Consider the following 21,596-nt stretch of genomic DNA (forward strand, 5'->3'; position numbering starts at 1 on the left):
AGGCTTCTTCGACAGCACCTCCCACACCCGCGACCTCTACCACCTAGAAGGACAAGTGCAGCAGGCACATGGGAACAACACCACCTGCACGTTCTCCTCTAAGTCACACACCATCCGGACTTGGAAATATATCACCGTTCCTTCATCATCGCTGGGTCAAAATCCTGGAACTCCCTCCCTAACAGCACTGTGGGAAAACCTTCACCACACGGACTGCAGCGGTTCAAGATTGCAGCTCACCACCACCTTCTCAAGGGCAATTAGGGATGGGCAATAAATGCTGGCCTCGCCAGCAACGCCCACATCCCATGAACGAATAAAAAAAAAACTAAATGATACAATTTTAAAGCGAAAAGTAACAGGGAGACCTGGGATGTATGAGCACAAATCTTGAAGGTGGCAAGACAAATTGAGAAGGCTGTTCAAAAAGCAAATGGGATCCGAGACTTTATTAATAGAGGCACAGAGTACAAAAGCAAGGCAGTTATGCTGAACCTTTATAAAACACTGGTTAGCCTACAGCTGGAGTATTGTGTTCAATTCTGGGCATCACACTTTAGGAAAGATATCAAGGCCTTAGAGAGGGTGCAGAAGAGAATGGTGCCAGGGATGAGGGACTTCAGTTATGTGGAGAGACTGGAGAAGCTGGGGTTATTCTCTTTGGAACAGAGGACGTTAAGGGGAGATTAGATAGAGGTGTTCAAAATCATGAAGGGTTTTGACACAGTGAATAAGGAGAAATTGTTTCCACTGGCAGAAAGTTTGGTCACCAGAGGACACAGATTGAAGGTGATCAGCAAAAGAGCCAGAGGCGACATGAGGAAACATTTTCTTATGCATCGAGTTGTAATGATCTGGAATACACTGCTAGAAAGGGTGATGGAAGCAGATTCAATAGTAACTTTCAAAAGGGAATTGGATAAATACTTGAAGGGAAAAAAATTACAGGCTATGGGGAAAGAGCAGGGGCATGGGACTAATTGCATAGCTCTTTCAAAGAGCCGGCACAGGCACGATGGGCCGAAGTGCCTCCTCCTATGCTGTACCTACTATGATACTATAATACTCTGTTATATACCTCTGTAAGATCACCTCTTGGTCACTTCCTTTCCCGGTTGAAAAGTTCAAGTCTATCCAGTCTTCCCTCATAACTCAGACCTGTGATACTGGCTCTTTGCACTACTTCCAGCACTCTTATTAAGCAAAACTGAATGCAGTTAGTCAAGGTGCAGTCTGACACGTATTTAATGGTTGATCATTACCTCCTCTGACTTATATTCTACTGTTTTGGCTATGTAGTTCAACATCTTAATGGCTTTGTTGATTGCTGGGCTGCAATGGTTGAACATGTTTAGTGTCAAGTCTACTAAGACACCTAGGTCACTTTGAGCTATTTCAATACCATTCATGAAGCATGAATGTCTTCCTACATGTAGCATTCGACATTTGCATTAAATTTCATCTGCAACTGTTCTGCCTACTTACAGATTTTGTCCAACTCATTCTGTGATTTCTGAGCTGTCTCTTTCGAATCAACTGCCCCTTCTCGTTTGGTATCATCTGTAAATTTAATCACTTTGCATTGAGTTTCAGAAGCAAGGTCATTTATGTAAAATAAAAACAGTAGTGGTTCCAGCAGTGAGTCCTGAGGGTCCCGACTCAGTACTTCCCCCGACTCTGATATAATTCCTCTAACGAGTATTCATTACTCCCTACCCTTCAACCAGTTTCTTGTCCATTTTCAGGGTTTACCCTGAATCTACACTGCTTTGAAGTTAATTAATAGCCTTTCGTGTGGAACCTTGTCAAAAAAAGCCTTTTGAGAGTTAAGGTACACCATGTCATAGGGTTTGCCACAGTCCACTTGGGTTCTCGTTTCCTTAAAGAAGTCTAGGAGGTTGGTCAGAGAGTATCTTCCTCTTCTGAATCTATGCCTACCAGGTTACTGTTGTACAGATGATCCTGAAGTTTACTGCTTAAAGCCGATTGCATTCTTTTACATGGAATGGAAGTAAGACTAATAGGTCTTTCATGTTGTGCTGAATATGCATCTGTCACAAATATACATGGTGAAATATGGATCACTTTCCGTTACACAAAGTACAAGGAAAAATAGCACATTCAAAGTGATAAATGAAAATCAAACTTGTTCACTTCTCTTACCAATTTCCGATAAAGCGTGGGTCACTCTGGTCAATCTGAACTATGGTCCTGGGATCTACGTAGAAGCCAATCAATACTCCCCCTAGAAGATATCCTGCTGCAGGGCCTAATGCTCCCATTACATACATGATGGCTGTAAAGCAGAGATGATAGATTGAGTAAAACACTGGGAACAACATGTGCACAAAGAGAAAGTCATAGATGGAGGTTCATTATACTGTAGGAAGTCCAGATGAATCTGTGTACATTAGCAATTTGTTAGTTTCACTTTACATTCAGAAGAGCTAGCCCTTCAGAGTGTTAACTTGGCTCAGTAGTAGTATTCTTGCCTCTGAGTCAGATGGCTGTGGGTTCAAGCCCCACCCCAGGATTTGAGCACATCATCTACACTGTCACTTTAGTTGAGTACTGAGGGAGTGGTGCAGTTTAGGACGTGTCGCTTATCAGATGAGACATTGGGCAGAACCTTCAACTTCAGCGGGGGTGTAAAATGGCCGATATCAGATTGGACATGTTTAGCATCAAGGATACTAAGACTCCTAGGTCTCTTTTTCAACATCACATCTTCCTATATGTAACACGTGTGCATGTCTTCCTATATATAGCACTGAACAGTTGTCTGTATTAAATTTCATCTGCTATTGTTCTGCCCACTTACATATTTTGTCCAACTCATTCTGGAATTTCTGAACTGCTTCTTTCAATGAGTCCATAGTAACTCTAACAAAGATGAAATCAAAGTATCACAGAGAAAGACACCACTGCCAGAGGTTGAAAGGGGCTGTATGATTTATGCTCATATCATCCAAGGGACAGCCTCAATGTTGGAAACCCATCAGCAATACATTTGAAAATAGACCTTGCTAAGTCTGTACTGTAATCTTGAATATCAACAACAATATCATCATCTGGAGTTTGTATTGCATCTTTAACATCCCAAGGCACTTCACAAAGGGTGAGATGGAGCGAATAGTAGAGGATTTAGAAGTATTGGTTGATGCAGTAAAAAAGACAGAGGTTTTTTAAAAGCTGGGAGGAAAGTAGCTAGGCTAAGAAATTTAGGAGGGGAGTGATTTCCAGAGGGTGGGGCCATGACGGCTGAAAGCTCCATCACCAAATGAGGAATGCTGAGAGGGGTGGATGTATAGCATTCCATAGTTGGAGGATCGTAAGTCCAGGCTGTAATATAGGATCAGAGGAGGTTTCAGAGTGGAGAGAATTGTAAATGAGGACAAGAATTTTGAATTTGGTGTGTTTGGAGCCAGTGAAGGTCAGTGAGGACAGGTGTGATGGATGAGACCTAATACGGGACAGGATGCGGACTCTGGAGTTTTGGGTAAGTTGGACTTTGTGTAAGGTGGAGTTCAGGAAGCCTGCAAACTGAAAGACATGCTTGGAGACAAATGTTTTCAGCACTTTTCCCACAGATGGCATTCAAGAAGTCAAATCATTATATAAGAATGGATCAGGGTTTCAGTAACAAAAGAGGTGAAATGGGGCAAAGGAGCACAATGTTGTGGAGGTGGAAGTTTAAAGTCTTGGTGATGGATACTGTAACAATTTCAATTTTACCACTATTACCTGAACTGGATTTTTTCAATTTATAACAGATCTGTAATCTAGTCCATCACAGACATGTCAGCATTGATGCTGCTTACTTATGTGGCTGTCAAACAATGAGAACATTCCAGGGATCAATTATCAGAAATAGCCCATCATGGACAAGCCTTTTAGGCTATCAACATTGTTTTCAATCCATGTTGCTAGATAGCCATTCTGGGTTAATTAAATAATCAAAAGTAATTTTTACCCACAGATCGAAGCATAGGCCCAACCTGGAATTCTCAATGATTGACAGCTTGATGGGACGAACCCCTGACCTTACAGATTTAAGAGTTGGCTCTCCCTCTCTCAGACACAATAACAGGGGTAATTTTGACTTTGTGCGATTGTGGAAATAAAAATCGGGAGAGATGGAAAAAGGGCTGCTGACTCGCTATCCCCCGTTTTACAATATCACACAAAGTCAAAATCTATCCCCAATGACTGAGCTGTGCCTTGACAGCAATGAGGAGATGTCTCACAAGCTCGATGGACCAAATGGCCTTCTTCTCTGCTGTAACCATTCTATGATTCTATTGTGGTTTTAAAAGAGTAGACCAGCTAGCTTGAGAGACCAAGCTAGAGATGGCGAACCCATGCTCAAAGAATTGATAGTTGCATTTGGCACTAAGTTATAAGGCACAGCAAGTTGTGTGCAAGGCAGCACTCAATTACAAAGGGACATAGATAGACTATGTGAGTGGGCAAAACTATGGCTGATGGAGTTCAGTGTGTGGAAGTGAACGGTCTATGGATCTTAGAAAGACAAATTAAAATTAGAGCCAGGCCATTTAGGAGTGAAATCAGGAAGTACTTATTCACACAAAGGGTAGTGGAAATCTGGAACTCTCCCCTAAAAGGCTGTGGATGCTGGGTCAGTTGAAATTTTCAAGCCTGAGATTGACAGATTTTTATGAGGTAAGGGTATCAAGGGATATGGAACAAAGGCAGGTAAATGGAGTTGAGGTACAGGTCAGCAATGATCTAACTGAATGGCTCAAGGAGCTGAATGGACTATTCCTATGAATTTTAATTCCACCGCCTAGCGGAAACAAGGCAAATCGGGAGTTAAAATCCAAGCGGTACAGTTACGGCTCATTTCCCGCCATGCAGCTGTTTTAACACCATTGTTTTCTTGGGTGGCCGGGAGCTTCATAAATATATGCAAATCGGGTTCCTATCACTTAGTTAGAACCATGATGCTATTTTAACTGCCTACTGAGTGAGGCGCCCAGCGGAGGCCCTGTAAGATAAGTGTGAAACATCTTTATGCTCCTCGGGTATATTGTAGGCTTTAGGACTCCACATCCGATAAAATGGGTGCCTGTCAGTGTATTATTAGCGCCATTGTCTAGGCTGACACATGAATAGTAGTCACATGAAGTATGGAAGCTGTGAAAACACAGCCCAGCACGACTCAACACATTCAAGAGGAGGAAATCTTAAAAATATTCCTATTTATTCAGCACAATCTTGTATTTTTCAAAAATGTTGTTATATTTTTATTTTGGTGCTGTAACGTCACTGCAGTCCTCAAAGGATTACATTTTTACCACAGGAATGCAATACTGGGGTTGTTGTTGAGCACTTTAAAACCATAATCAGACAGAGCAGGAACAGAATAGGGGCTGAAGAGTCTTAGGCGGATGTAACTTAAAGTAGGTTAGTATTTTAGTCGCAATATGTTAATTATGAATAATTTACATGATTCTTTCAGCTATTACTTGTCCTCCATTATGTCACTCTCTGAAAGTAAAATGAGAAGCTGTAGCTACGTTTAGACAGTGATCTCCTGTCAGATACCACAAACAAGCAGCTAGGCATAAAAAAAAGACTAATTCAACCCAACATCTTTCTCAGGGTATTATTAGCAGTCAAATGAGCTGAAAGGATCTAGCCACTTCCTTAAAGTATAGTTATTACTTTCTCACTGTATTCACCAATTTTGCTTTAAAAATGCAACACCTTCACAATCTTCCCAATTTTTTTTAATATAGCAAACTCAAAATTCATTTACTGAAGAAAATGCAAGCGTCGCAGGGAAAGTTGCTGTGAAATTAAAATACAGTGGCTTAGAAATTCATTGACACCGCGCCTAAAATCCTATATGGCGGGCAGTGTGCGCCTGTATTCTGTGCTGCCCGCCATATTGGTAAAGGATTAAATATAGGCGTTTAAGGCTCATCCCTGAAACAGGCTTCAAGCTCTTTACATATGCAAATAGGGGGCCTGACGCCTGATTCAGGACCCCTTCCCAAAATTGGGCTGCAGCTGCCGCCTGCTGCATTCAGGATAACCAAGTCTACATGCAGCCTAACCAATGATCCCGAAAGGGACAATGAAGGCCGCCACTAAAAAGATAATTTTCTTTAAAACACAGCACTCCCGAAGTCCGCTGCCAGCCCCTGCTCGGCCCCCTCCCGATGCCGTGATGCTGTGGCCCTAAACTTAAATCCGCTTTGCTGCCTGGGGACGCGCAGCAAGCATCAGCAAGTCGCCAGTCTAATTTAAATGAGGCCCGAGGCCCAATATCAAGTGTGCCTTGGGCCTACCTATTCCAGCATAGGGATTATTTCCTGCACCCCAGTTCGCGCCAGCAATCCGGCATTATCCAATTTCACTCCCAGTATCTGCAATCATTCAGATGAGGATTTAGAATCTTTTTTAGTTTTCACAAAATATTTAGCATATAACAATCTGTTGCAAGGTACAACAGCCATTTATGGTCTAACGCTATTAAATTTGGAATGTTTATTACTCGCCAGATTGATTTGTGGCACACATTAAGATTTCAGATTATTAAAAAATGATACACATTGCTATACATCGTTGCTTTATGTGGATGACACAGAAGCTTGCTATCAACATGCCAGAAATCTCTTTCTGTACAATTCATTAATCAAATATAACTTTATTTATCAAGGATACAAGTTAGAGGCCAATTAAGAACAACCGAATAACAGGCAATTATGTTGAGTCCATCTTAATGAACAAGTATTGCATTAATGGATTATTGATGCATCTTCTTTAAACCCATAACATGGATGTAAATTGAATAAAGACTTGTGAACTTTAGCTCCAAAAAAAGTACTAAAATATTTATATAACCCTTTAGCTAGGACCAGGAAACTTAGCCTATTTAATATGTTCTGTTATGCCCAAATGAAGAATGAACGTAGTTCTACAAAAATCATTCATGACGGATTTTTTCAGCTGGAAAGGGATAATTGCAGCTTTTTTGACTGAATTTTATAATTACTCAAACATACATCTTCTACTGGAAAAGTGATGTCACTCACACCCACACACTCATAAAACACTGAGATCAGTCACCTAAAAATTACCCTATATGATTGAGAAAAAAACAATCCATGATCAGTCTAAAACATTCAGTCTCACTCAAAGCAGCAGACTGCAGAATAATAGATGTGGGTTTCAGGATAATAGATGTGGGTGATAGTGAAAATGAACTGAAAATGGCCACTTGTGGAAGTGACCTTATGAGGTATGGGAAAGGAAGATCAAATTAACTGCAGCCGAACAACCGGGAGTGAAAGACAACCATTAGATTTTCTCAGTTGGTTAATCTGCTATGGACAAATTGAGGAAAATGATACAAACGTCTATTATATAAATAAATTGAATTTGTCTGTCTGTTGTGTTTAGCCCTAGGGCAGGTCCTAACTCAAGTCTCTCACATGAGATTGTTGAGCCACTTACTGGTTTTAAAAAAAAATTCAGAGTACTTCTCCTAGGTGAGCTGCAACCAAGGCTAAAGAGCCCCACCTACCCCTTGCATCGTGGGGGGAGGGGGGTCTGGCATACATACCCATCGGACACAAGTAACCCCTCTGGATGTCAATCGAGTATTCAGAGCCAATACTCCAATCGCTACTGAGGCTGCCTGCGGGGAGACCCAACCCTCTGACTCAGAAGAGGGAATACTTTACCGATGAGCCAGTGGTCACTCTGTCCGGACACGAGTACCCAGCTGGATGTCAACCCTGTATTTAGAGACCATATTCTAATCTCCACTCACCGGGGCAATAAGTTGAATATAAGTCTACAAATGGCCCAGGGAGAGTAGCAGTACAGCTTTAATTCAGTACTCTATTATAAATACCACAGAATGGTAAAATGAACCTTTCAATCCTAACCTTGATTGCTTCTGACAGATGAGTCCCTACTAACACAGCAATCACGTGAGGTATGCTGACTTTTTTATTTTTAAGCACGTTTGTGTACCTCTGCTTAATTCTGAAAAGAGTTAATTAAATATAATGAGGTGCAGTGAATATAGCAGGGTCACTGAATAGTAACTCAAGAGGTGGGAGTGCTATAAATGGCACTAGCATCCCTGGGGTAGGGAAGAGAAAAGTTCTCGTTCCTGATCACTATGCAATGACGCTTGCTTAAACTGCCCATGCGTGGATGCCACCTGAGGACAGAATCTTACTTGGCTGTGATATGCCTCCACAACTGAATGACCTGTTAGCACTCACTGTCCAGGTTCACACAGGAACATTGACCATTTGGGCAAAGTACGAAAGGCCTGCCAAGTGTCCATGCAACTGTACCCCAGCAAGACTTCAGGAGAGGAGGGGAGAGGAAGGTAGGAACATTTTCTACAGAACAATGTAAGCAGCAAAATACATATTACATGCTTCGTATGTTGAGGACGGAAGAGCTGGTGCAGTGAAGTATGTCCTTTTAGCCAGTTTCTAAATGTTGTCATCTTTCTGTATCAGGATATAATGGAATCAGCTGCTGAAATGTCAGAACAATAAAGCATGCATCATGTGTCTCATGCACATGGCTTGGCAAATTAAAAATATGTACGCTTTTGTAAATAGTGCAAATTGAATGTAATTATCAAAGCTGCACTGAGATAACTATGAGGTAAAAATTCCTCTACGTCAAGGAGCACATATCACAAAATTGTGCACGCCTAACCATTAAAGTTCATTAGTGGAAAATCACAGATTGGGAATGCACAATTTGCAATGTGTGCTCCCAGCAAGCACCAAGGAGCAGCGAAGCAGAATGAGTGCCTGCAAGTGAGTGATCCCGGGTGAGCCTGGGAAGATCTGACCCAACCTACAATTTGGGCATTGTAAGGACACAAACATCAGGAGTTTCTGATCAACGTGCCACTAGGTATCACAAATGTAGATCATATTGTAGAGATTTAAACAGTGCACTGGTGACAAACAGTGGTAGTAAAAGGAACTGCTAGATTCTTTTTAATCAAATAACTCGGTGAATGGGACTCTAATGGCTAGCCATGAACACTTAGGCCCCGATATTACAGGAGAGGTGGGATGGCAGTGGTGGTGGTGGGTGATTGGGCGCGTGGGTAACCCGCCCAATAAAATCTGTCCGTTCCCCACGCGATCACGGGTCAATTGGAGTCACTTAACGTGGCTTCCGGGTTTGCCGTCTGAAAGCAGCGCAGCGAACGGACTGCGCACCCGCATCACAGGTTGTCAGCTGGAGGAGCTCTATTTAAAGGGACAGTCCTCCAATAGCTGCTCCTGGAGCAAAATCCCAAACAGCACAATGGAGAAGCACAGGGGAAAGGCTGCTCCTAGATATAGTGATGTCTCACTCCAGGTGCTACTGGATGGGATGAGAAGGAGGAGGGATGTGCTCTACCCGGCGGACGGGAGGAAGTGGCCTGCCTCTGCCACCATGAAGGCCTGGCTCAAAGTGGCAGAGGAGGTCACCAGCAGCAGCAACATCTCCCGCACCTGGATCCAGTGCAGGAAGCGCCTCAATGACCTAACTAGGTCAGCCAAAGTGAGTTCACTTACTCATTCTCCTACATTCCGTCTTCCACATCACTGTCCCACCCCCTAACTCATCCTGCACTGCCAACACTACTCTATCACATCACTCCTCACACCCACTCAAAGCTCATCCTCAACTTATCTGCACTTCCTCACCACTTCCTAACCTTCCCAATACTCACCCCACCACTACCACTCAACCCAATCCTCATACAATGTCATGGCTCTGTCTCACACTCACCCTCTGATGCATCTCTTTCACGGTCAGCCACACCCAAACCAATGCATTCATCGGTTGGCCATGTCACCATCACTCACTCACGCGTCTGTACTTTCTCCCCTTAAAGGAGACGAGAGCCCCGAATGCACGGGAGAGGGCGAGGACCGGAGGGGGGCCACAACAAATCGTCGTCCTTACAGACGTGGAGCAGGAGGTGCTGGAGATGAGCCACACCCTCGAGGGCTTGTCCATCGGGGACGCCGAGACTGGCACCCGACAAACGTCTGGTGACAGAACTTTAACATTCAGTACACATCATATGAATTGATATTAACATGCCTTGCCATCTTCAGCACCTCAGTATGCTCATCACAACATGACACATCTGTGATCATGCTTAATATTGCCTTCTGTTCTCTTACAGGGCCTTCAGCGACCGCTGTGATGGCGGAGGGCAATTCCTCAGAGGACCTGCCGGCCTCTGAGGGGCACCTTCACATCTGAGCGAGCCATCCACCAGCGCAGATACTCATACCTCGGTGGGTCCCGGTCCGCAGTTAGTTGGGGTCGCAGGTAGTGAGTTACCACACACATGTGGGCACAAGCAGACACTGGTTGCAGGGGCAGCTGTGGAGAGTCCACCTCGGTGGGAGCACTCCTCTCCAGGCTCTGCTCAGCTGGACACAGATGCTGAACCCTGGGGGCCATCCTTTAAAAGGAGAATAATCGAGAGGCAACAGCACATTGGCGAGGTGCTGGAATAGGTGCCAAGCGCACTCTCCACAATCGCGCAGATGATGGAGGAGTCCAACTCCTGCATGAGTGAAATGGTGGCACAGGTGCGGGAGGGAATCTCTGAGATAGTGTCACAGGATGTAAGGGCATCTCTGAGATAGTGTCAGAAGTAAGTGCGGGAATGTCTGCAATGGAGGGAAGGCTAGCCTCCATGGAGCTTCAAGCACGGCTCACAAATGAGTCCATTCAGGCCTTGACAATGGCTGTTTGGACTCAGGGTGAACAACATTCTGCCGCCTTAAACAGGCAGGCAGATACACTAGCACTGGCCTTACAAGGCTTCACACATGTCCTCCAAACTGTCATCCAGCACAGTGGTAGGAGTGGTGTGGGCCTGGCCCAGGAGAGGGATGATGGCGAAAAGGGACATGGAAGTGGGGACGCCGCTCAAAGCGCCCCCATGTCTCACCCGTTTCCCCCCTCTCAATCAGTACCTGCAATGCTGCCTCCTCTCCAGGTGGCCAAGTCTGCCCCTGCACAGGTGCAGGTGGAGCAGTCTTTGGAGGGGCCCTCACGGGCACTGAAACCCAGAGGGCATAGGCCCAAAGCATCTAATCGGTCAGGACATGACCAAGAGCAACCTGCCACTACCTCTGCTGCAGCCACAGGGGTTGCACCATGTAGAAGTAGTCGGAAGTGAAAAGCAAAGGTTTTGTAAGCACAAAGGGGATGCACAAGGGTGTTTGATGGTTGGTCATGTTTTTTATTTATGTTTGCTTTTTGTTAAGCTCACATTAAATATTATTATTGTCACCACTACTGCCACGTCTTGGCCATGTTTGACTGGCTTCCGTAATAAGGCCCTATCATGACGTTCACCATGAACACGCACACATAATGCCACCCATTGGGTCACTCTACAGGGGGTGTATGTGTAGTTGCAGGACTGTTATGGGTGGGGGGGTCGCTGGCGTGGGCGCTGCTCTATCCAGGTGGTGTGAGGACTGGGCTCTTCACACTGTCTGATGTTAGGAGAACTGTTCACATATCAGTGACTCCTTGGCCTCATGAGCAGCCAGGTGAGCTGCTGTTCTGCCCATGGATTGCTCCTGCTCCTCCTCCTTCTCCTCCTCCGCCTCCTCAATGTGGGTGGCAGATGTGGATGGGATCTCCTCAAGCGGCACCCCTCTATAATGCGTCCCACTCTGTCTGGTGCGTATTGAAGCCCTCCCCCAGAACGATCAAGGCACCTGAATCACATCTTGAGCAGCCCTATAGCATGCTCAATTGTACACCTGGTAGCAATGTGGTTGTCGTCGTATCGACGCTGTTGCTCGGTGGTGGGGTTCCTCAGAGGTGTCATGAGCCACGTGTGCAGGGGGTATCCCTTGTCCCTGAGGAGCCAGTCCTTACGGGTGTTCAGTGCGTAGAAGAGGGGCAGGTTGTTGGACTCCCAGAGGATGAAGGAATCGTGGCAGCTGCCAGGGTATCTGGCGCACACGTGAAGGAATCTCTTGCGGTGGTCACAAACAAGTTGAGTTTTGATGGAGTGATAGCCCTTCCTGTTGATGAACAGTCCTGGCTCGTGTGGAGGTGCTCATATTGCTATCTGGGTGCAATCGATTACACCCTGCACCCATGGGAAGCCAGCCACAGAGTGGAATCCCACTGCCCTCTCCGTCTGGCTGAGGTCGTCCATGGGGAAGTTGACGTAGTGCGAGGCCCTGCAAAGCAAGCCATCGGTGACCTGTCTTATGCACTTGTGTGCAGATGACTGAGAGACCCCGGCGATGTCCCCAGTGGCACACTGGAACGATTCGAAGGCAAAGAAGTTGAGGGCAGTGGTGACTTTGAAAGCGACAGGTAAGGAGATGCTGCTTGGCCCAGCCAGGAGCAGCTCGGCATGAAGGAGGCTGCAGATGTCTTCGACTACCTGGCGACTGACTCTGAGCCTCCGTATGCACTGCTCCTCAGAGAGGTCCAGGAAGCTGAGCCTCGTCTGTAGACCCTGTTGCGAGGGTGGTGCCTCCTGCGACATCGCTCTCTCTTTTGTTGCCCTCCGTGCAGTTGTGCAGTTACCTGTGGCGCAGCACTGTGTTGTGGAGCTTCTCGTAGCGGAGGTGGACGCCGTGCCTGGCAAGGCTGATGATATTGCTCGTCCTCGGATGAAGTGGTGAATGCAGCCATGCGCCTCCCCCCCAATCCTGACGGTGTGAGTTTGAGGGGGTCCGCAAAGTAGTGAAATATGTTTGCACACGAGAGTTTTGGGTGGAAAGTAAGAATTTTGAATGAAAACAAAGGTCTTGTAGCCAAAACTTTTCCTGAAGTGACAGAGCGCCCTGCTGCAATAAATGAGGTTTTCTCCCCACCTGTCAAATAAGCATTTGCATCTCCCACTGGCTGCTGGCTGAAACACGTCTGTTGCAACAGGGAGTGCTTCCCACAGCACGAGAAACACGCTGAGGATCCTTCAAAATCGCACCCCTGCCAAAATGTCTAGTCAATCAAGTAGTTCAAGTACCTCAACTATCGGAGAAACTATGCAAATTATCATCCCGCCGGCTTTAATTGCCGGTGGGACTCCCGCATTCAGGAGGCGCGCGCACCCGGACACGTCACTGGGCAACCCGGAAGTCAGTGGGTTGGAGCCGGGCTCCGAACCTTCGGAACCCCCTTACCCCAATGCACCCGCTCCGTCACCTGAAAATCAGTCCCTTAATATCTAGGATTATCTTTGTCTCACTAAAAATGGGCTCTCCGCCTCCTTAAGCTCTTTACTTTGTGACTTGGTCAGAGAATTTGGTCATAAAATACAAAAGCAAGGAGGCAATGTTGAATTTGTATAAGACCTCATTTAGAGTTAGAGTGCTGAATGCAGTTTTGGGCACCTGACTAAAAGGATATAAACACAATGTAAAAGTTACAGTAAATCAAAAGCAAAATACTGCAGATGCTGGAAATCTGAAATAAAAACTGAAAATGCTGGAAATACTCAGCAAGTCAGGCAGCATCTGTGGGGAAAGAAACAGTTTCAGGTCGATGACCTTTTAGTTCTGACAAAAGACCATCGACCTGAAACTCTGTTCCTTTCTCCACAGATGCTGCCTGACTTGCTGAGTATTTCCAGCATTTTCAGTTTTTATTATTGTCAAAGGCACAGTGTAAGTTCACTAGGCTGTTACCAGGGATACGGTTTTATAGCTATTAAAAGAGACTTCAGAAGTTAGGGCTTTTTTTAAGGGCAGGTTGAGGGATGACCTCATGGAGGTCTTCAAGATTATGAAGGTTATGATCAGATAAATAGTGATTGATTGTTTCTACTCGTCAACGAGACAAGCCCAAATTTAAGGTTACCACAATAAAGATTAAAGAGATTAGAAAAAAATGTAAAGAATGGTTAGAATGTGGAATTCTCTGCCACAAACTGTTGTTGAAGCAGAGTCCATAAATTCTTTTAAAGGGGAATGTACTGTACAGCACAAAGTTTCTCCTAATTAAACACTAATTAGCACTGTCACTCAGACAGGCCGAAGGATTGGTGCGAGTTGGAAATGAACAAATGCCACATTGTGCAATGTACCTGACTCTGAAGTGCTTAATCCTGACACTGGAAGCCTGAAATGGAAGAAGTGCCATTCCCCACTAATAACCTTCACAAGCACATAAAAAAATTTAGAGGGAAATAAAATACAAATCAGAATTTTGGCTCAAAAATTCCACAGGCTGCAATCCGTCAGTTGTACTAGGATCACGTCCAGTGGTGCCTGCACACACTGACCCCATCGGAGCTTGTAGGGGCAATTTCAGAACAGTTCATTTGCATGGAGCAGGTGGGCACAAGTGCCACACCAGGCCCATATTTGCCACCTGCCTGCCCCATGTGCCCAGAAACTCAAATGGTCACCTGTGCATGGTTGGGGGGGTGGGGGGGCGGGGGGGAGAAAGGGGTGGGAATTACCGCAGAAAATTTACCAGGATCTTCGGTGGAGATCTCTGCCCTGCGAATTTCCTGGGCCATTATGTGAAATTTTCTCCAATTTATTGTTCATCCAATCAAGATCTGTGTTAGCCACAAAACCATCCATTTTCCCTGCTAGCAATTCCACTCGGTATTTTTCCCCTTATTTCTGACAATTTTCTCTCCCCCCTTCAGGTGGCATTGCAGTCAAGTCCAATGTTGTCTGCAGCTGAGAGCCACACAGTTGAAACTGACTAACTCAGCAGTCATCAGGGATTAAACTTTGGACCTTCCTGGTCTGTTGATTTAGATTTTTATCCAGACAGAGAATAAATGGATAAATTTTAAGAATGCGAGCTGCTGGCATGGAACCTCAACAGCTGGGATTTCATGTCACGAAACTGTGGATGGGCTCCCCACAAATTTCCACCCATTAATATAAGTTTTGATGTTGGATTAATATTTTGCAGGTGAGACTCTATGCTGGAAGTACACATTCCTAAAATTTACCCTAATGTGTACACTGAAACTCTGTAACTGTCCCCTAACTGAACTTGATTTAGTTTCAATATTAAGAACAAAAGGAAATACCAAATAAGAACATGCCATTTATCTCAGTAAGCTCACTCCTTCAAATGGACCATTATCAATTTGTGTCATGATGGACTTTCCCTAAGTTACAATGATGATTTGTAAAGATTCCAAGAAACAAAACCACTGATATTTCTCTCTGACTCCAAATGGCAAAGCATGGAAATTAAGCAGAAATAGGATACATTAAAACCTATATTGTTCAAATCTGACCTGTAGTATTCCATAGATGAGATTCCAGTGGTTGATTTGTGAAACACTTTAAGTAATCAGCACTCATAATAACTGAATGTGAATGATGTCCAAGTAAACCGCTCAAACTAACCAATAAGATGTAACACCTAAAAAGGAGAATAAAATGGAGACAATGGGAACATTCAGTGGTAAATGTATAGCAGGGAGAGGGGAACATAGCAATGTTTTCACCAGGAGCTTCGAATGCTCCATAAAACATTTCGTATGCATTTGATCCCAAGCTTTCTAAGCACAATTATTAGAGCCCTATGAGGTGAACAGAAAATTACAGTCATGGTCAAATCCAGCTCAATATAGTTTTTAAAATATTTGTTCTCAAGATGTGGGTGATGCTGGCAAGGCTGCATTTACAGCCCATCCCTAGTTGCCCTGAGGGCATTAAGAGTCAACCAGTTGGTGTAGAACTGGACTGTAGGCCAGACCAGATAGGGTGCCTTGTTCTGCCTGAAGGACATTAGTTGGTTTTTATGACAATCCAGCAACTTTCATGGTCATTTTATCTGGTGCCAGCCCACAAATTAGCAGATTTTCTGAATTTAACTTCCTAACTTGCTACAGTCAGATTTGAACTCACACCCTCTGAATCACTAGTCCAGTACCATAACCACAAGACTATTACTGTACCCATTTGTGTATCATAACCTATATAATGTGTTGGGACTGACAAAAGTTGCATACAATGGGCCAGAATTTGCTGTCAAAATAATGGCAAAGCTAATGGCGCTCACCGTTATTTATGGGTAAATGGTACAGCAAACGTCAGGCGAGGAGCAGATACGCAGTTAAATGTGAATATCCAAAAGTTGCTGTCGCGAAAACGGCATCTTGCCCTTAGCCTCTCTTATTTTTTTAGGAACTTGCTGTATTTGTCCATTAATTGCCCATTAAATGCACCACCGAAGTTAAGTCTTGTCATTACAAGCTTAAGTACCCTTTTAACGATGTGATAAGTGTTGATGACTGCCAATCAACCTCCCTGGCACCAAAATTAACTATTCCGTTAGGTTTTGAATTTTTTGGGGAGATTTTAAAAATGTCAAATTTAAAATTTTGAAATTTTTCTTTACTTTTCCTTTATGTCTCTTTTTTCTCTCTCACTTAATCCAATCTTTCTTTCCCTCTCTTTATTTCTCTTTTTGTACCTGATTTGACATTGAATTCACCCCCTTTAATTCTCCCTCCTTCCCAGTCCTTCCTGTGTTTATTTCCCAATCCTTAAATCTCATTGGTTATGGAGATACCCTGTTGGTTGCCCTGTTCACTCAGGCCCCTGATGCCCTGTTTCCCTCACTGTGCCGTTATCAGCTCACACTTTCAGCAACTTTGTGGGCAAAACCTTTTTTGAGCTGAAGGGTGCAGGGGCAAGTCTAACTAATGGCAGATGCCGTGAGATGCCCTACTATAGCAAATTTTGGCCCAATGAGAATATCCAACCTATGCAAGGCTGGTTATTTACAACTTTTGGATAATCTCAGCATTAGGTAATGCCTCTTACAAGAAAAATCATGAAATTTTTGTAACTATGCATATACATACATGTGCAGTTTTGTAAACTAAGTGGGCAATGACTTTTGACAGTGAACAACCAATCACTTGATCAGAAAAACTAAGTTGTGGTGGACTTCCATAAAATAAACAGCTCTTTAAAAAGCAAATGAGTGAAATTATCCTGCACATTAACACACTCATTACTATGTTGTTTAATTTAACCAACCTTATTGAATTCTTTGAAGAAGTAACAGAAAGAGTAGACAAGGGCAATGCAGTACATGTGGACTTTCAGATGGGCTTTGTTAAGATGCCACAAGGGAGACTCAAAACAACGGTCAGGGCAAGTGGAGTCAGGGACCAGGTAGCAGAATGGATTGAAAGATGGCCTCAGAACAGAAAACAGAAGGTAGGAGTTAAGGGAAGTTTCACAGTCTGGCAGAAAGTGGGAAGTGGTGTCCCGTAGGGATCCGTGTTGGGACCACTGTTATTTACCATGTACATATTGAGCCAGAAATCGTGCAGAGCGGCCTGGCAAGGCTCTCCACAGCTTTTGCGAATAAAAAGAACGAATGTACTTACTGCGGACTCCGCAACGTCCACTTGCTTAATCTTGAAGTTTTGTGAAGCTGTGCGCTGCCAATTCAACGTAAGCTGATTCGCATGGGACAGTCTGTGGGAATGGAAGACATGCCCACAGAATCTGTCAGGAAGAGAAGTCACGCCCACAAGCAGGCAAGCCGACTTCACTCATTTAAAGTTACTATTCTGTATGCCATTGTAAATAGAAATGTAACATTTTTTTATAAAAAGCCAAGCAAATAATTAAATTAAATTAAAGAGACAGAAGTGAAAATTACACTTTTCTTTTAACTTTTTAATTTTTAATTTTTTTTAACGATCAAAAAATATAACAATAAGGAGTAAAATGACATTCCACATTTTTTTAATTAAATTTTTAGTTATTTGGCAGTCATTAAGAGTCATCATGCTTTTAAAAAGTAGTGCAGACCTGGTTTCTTTCAGCGTACCTTTTGGCGGCGTAAGTAGTTACGTTCCAGCTGGGCAGATGGGCAAGTTTGCAATTTTTCATTGATTTCAATGATTGTAGCGTGTGATGCCCCTTTAATTCTCAGCTGTCAATCGCCGGCGAACCAGTAGGAGCAAGTTCACGACTTCCGGGAGGTTGTAGTGCGCATGTGCAAATGCGTGAACTTGCTCCTTCGATTCGCCATCGGAGAAAGAGGACACCATTGAGGAATGCCGTTATCAGGTGAGTAATTTCTGCCCCAATGATTTGGACTCAGAAATTGGAGGTATTTGCAGATGATACAAAATTGGGGGTATAGCTAATAATGACTGCACCAGAGTACAGGAAGACATAAAGAGGCTTGCAGAGTGAGTGGATAAATAGCAAATGAAATTTAATATTGCAAAGTGTGAGGTGGTTCATTTTTGAAGGAGGAATAAGGGGGCCACTTATTCCTTGGAAGGTAAGAAAGTAAATGGGGTAGAGGAACAAAGAGATTCAGAGATCTGGGAATACAGACACATAAATCACTAGAAGTAGCAATGCAAGTTGATAAGGTCATGAAGAGTGCAAACCAAGTACTGAGGTTCATTTCTGGAGGAACAGAATACAAAAGCAGGGAGGTAATGTGAAATTTATTTGGACCTTGCTTCGACCAAATATGGAGTACTGTGTGAAGTTCTGGTCTACGTGCTACAAAAAGGATATTGAAGTACTGGAGAAAGTGCAGAAAAGATTTACAAGGATGTTACCAGAATTGAGAGGATGCAACTATTAGGAAATATTGAGCAGGCTGGGGCTCTTTTGGAAAAGAGAAGACTAAGAGGAGACTAGATATTGGTCTTTAAAATTATGAAGGGATTCCATAGGGTGGATGCGGAGAATCTGTTTCCACTTGTGGGTGAGTCCAGAACAAGGGGGCATCTTTATAAGATAGCCACTAACAGATCAAATGAAGAATTTGCACAGAGGGTGTGAAGAATATGGAATAAAAACAGAAAATGCTGGAAAAGCTCAGCAAGTGAGGCAGCATCTGTGGAGAAAGAAACAGAGTTAACGTTTCAGGTGGAACATCTTCCAGTTCTGACGAAAGGTCATTGGCCTGAAACATTAACTCTGTTTCTTTCTCCACAGATGCTGCCTCACTTGCTGAGCTTTTCCAGCAATTTTTGTTCTTATTTCAGATTTCCAGCAGTATTTTACTTTTGGTTAAGAATGTGGAACCCGTTGCCACATGGAGTAGTTGAAACAGATAGCATTAATGCATTTAAGTGGAGGATTGATGCATACATGAGGGCGAATGGAATAGAGAGATATGGGGCAAGATGGGAAGAGGTAATTAAAGTGGGAGCAGGTTTATGTGGATTATAAACACCGGCATAGACCAGTTGGGCCCAATGGCCTGTTTCTGGGCTGTAGATTCTATGTATGTAATTCTATGTATGTAATATCTCACGGTGAAATTTAAACTAAAAATATATATTGATGATCACTTGGAGAAGCACACTAAAGGATTTGGGATTGCTGTAGCAATGAGTCAACACAGATACAATGGGCCAAATGGTCTCCTTCTGTGCTGTAAGCTTCTATTGAGCTGCTATGACTTCAGTGGAGCATAAAATCAAGCGTGGTGTAAATCGGGCATCCGACCCGAACCTGCACCATTCTCACTGGGTGGATTAGGGTACAATCGGGACTTTAGTTTCCACTGCTAAAGGAATGCTGACAACATTGAGATTACAGTAATACCTCATCGTATTAGCAGTGATTGGAATTCAAACAGAAAAGCCATTGCAAAGACCTCCAAAACTTAACAGCTAATCACAAATTCACTTCTCCACGTTATTTCATTTTGGCATGTAAGCAAAACACAACAATCCACCTTCTGGGCAATGGGAATCTCACCCCTCCCAATGAACTTGAAAAGTGCAGACGCAGTAGGCTGTCATTTCTCTGCTGTGCCTGTTCAAACAAAATCAGTTCTCAGCAGTTCCACAGCATCATCTTTTCAAAAGAAAAGCCCAGAATTACCATTGAATCCATAAAGGTTTTTAAAAACTGCTCAACATACAAAATACTACTTCCTATGTAGTAGATTTTAGGATCCCAATTAGATTTATGTGAATATAATGCTTTGGATAGTTTCACAATGACATACTCAACAGTGTAGTAAAATGGAGCAAGATGTAGAATTTATTTACTGAGTTATGTTAAGCAGTGAGCTAAATAAAGTCTGACTCAATTGAGAGTGAAAAAAGGATTCATATCATTACTTATACTATTTGTTTGTCAAGCACTTCCTCTACGTACCTTAAGCTAAAACATAATTATCCAAGCAACATTATTTCCCAGTAATCCAGTGAAGGTTAAACTCTCACAGTAATTACAATCACAAATTACAATCACAATTTGATTGTGCTTGATCACAATCAAACACCAGATAAATGAAACATCCTGGCTGTCAATGCCAGCCACAAAAACCTACCAGCAAAAATAAATTAGTCTTCCAGGGACTAGGTGGTGCAATGGATCAACAGAATGTCAATTCACCTCTGGGACATTGATGTAAATCTGGACCAGGCTGATGAGATGGAAGCTTCATCTCTCTGTGAATCTGTAAAGTCTGGTAGTCTCAACCTGTTAGCCACAACTTGACACAGACAGCTAATTTTATTCAGTCCATAAAGATGGCTGGTGTGAGAAATGGAAATATTCCACCAGATTGTTGGATACGGGTTGAAGGAAAGGGGATAAACGGATATGGGAATAGCATTGGTACGTAGGATTAGGACTACTGCTCACGTGGAGGATAAACACCAAGACGGACTGGTTGGGCCAAACTGCCTGTTTCCATATTGTAATTTCAATGTAATGTAATTCACACTGGTACAGTAGGAGGTGCCCTTATAAGGTTGAGCAAAATGGAGTTTTATTCTATAACTGTATCTGACCTAAGAATGCTTGATGCTAACAGTTGGTGATAAAAAAGGAAAAATTGTTTTTACCCAGCAATGGCATCCCTAAACTTGATAAGCATAAAATTCAGCAAAATATGTATGGCCCATTAGTGTGCTGATATGCATCATAGCACTAATGCACCTCAAGTACAGGTGATCTGTATTATCAGGCACCAAAGTCTGTGTCCTGCTGTGTGCCCATTGTGTACAGTAGCCATTATCCAATTGCAAGAAGCTTGTGGTGCTAGGGGCCTGTGCATCAGACATGCAAAGTTCATTAAGGCCCAGAAAATTAAATAAATGACTTGTTGGCCACATAACATATTTGCAGCACCTGAAAAGAACAACAAATGCTTAGTGCCCATATAAAATGGGTGCTGCATAGTATCCCCATTTAGCCATGATGTATGCTCTTGATTAAAGGGGAGTCTGCTTGGTGGTTGTAGTATGTTGATTCATCAAATTGACTGAATATTTGTTTAACTTATTTACTCTGGCTCATAACCTCTTTGGACCACCCACGGACAAGACCTGAAGAAAGATACAATAAAGCACATGCAACTACTCAGGTCCTGGTGGAGCAAACCATCGAGATGTTAAAACAAAGATTCTGATGCATTTACTGACCAAAGGGAATCTTGCAGTACACTCATCCAAGAAACCCAATATTATTGTAGCCTGTTGCACCCTAGACAGCTTTGCTTTCCAACTTTTTATTAGGGTTCTCTGAAGCGCTTAGGGATGTTTTTCTACATTAAAGGCACTATATAAATGTAAGATCTTGTTGTTGTTGGAAAAAAAATATCAG

General features: G+C 43.4%; 1 protein-coding gene across 1 annotated transcript in view; it reads right to left on the minus strand.

The window, feature by feature from the left end:
• Positions 1–21,596, minus strand: part of slco5a1 (solute carrier organic anion transporter family member 5A1) — a 183,976-nt gene that overhangs the window by 69,086 nt on the left and 93,294 nt on the right. The window contains exon 3 of the mRNA XM_067975894.1: positions 2,164–2,296. Coding sequence (XP_067831995.1) covers positions 2,164–2,296 — 133 coding nt within the window. The remainder of the gene's footprint in view (positions 1–2,163; positions 2,297–21,596) is intronic.

This window comes from Heptranchias perlo, chromosome 3 (genome assembly GCF_035084215.1).
Source record: "Heptranchias perlo isolate sHepPer1 chromosome 3, sHepPer1.hap1, whole genome shotgun sequence".
Taxonomy (NCBI): Eukaryota; Metazoa; Chordata; class Chondrichthyes; order Hexanchiformes; family Hexanchidae; genus Heptranchias; species Heptranchias perlo.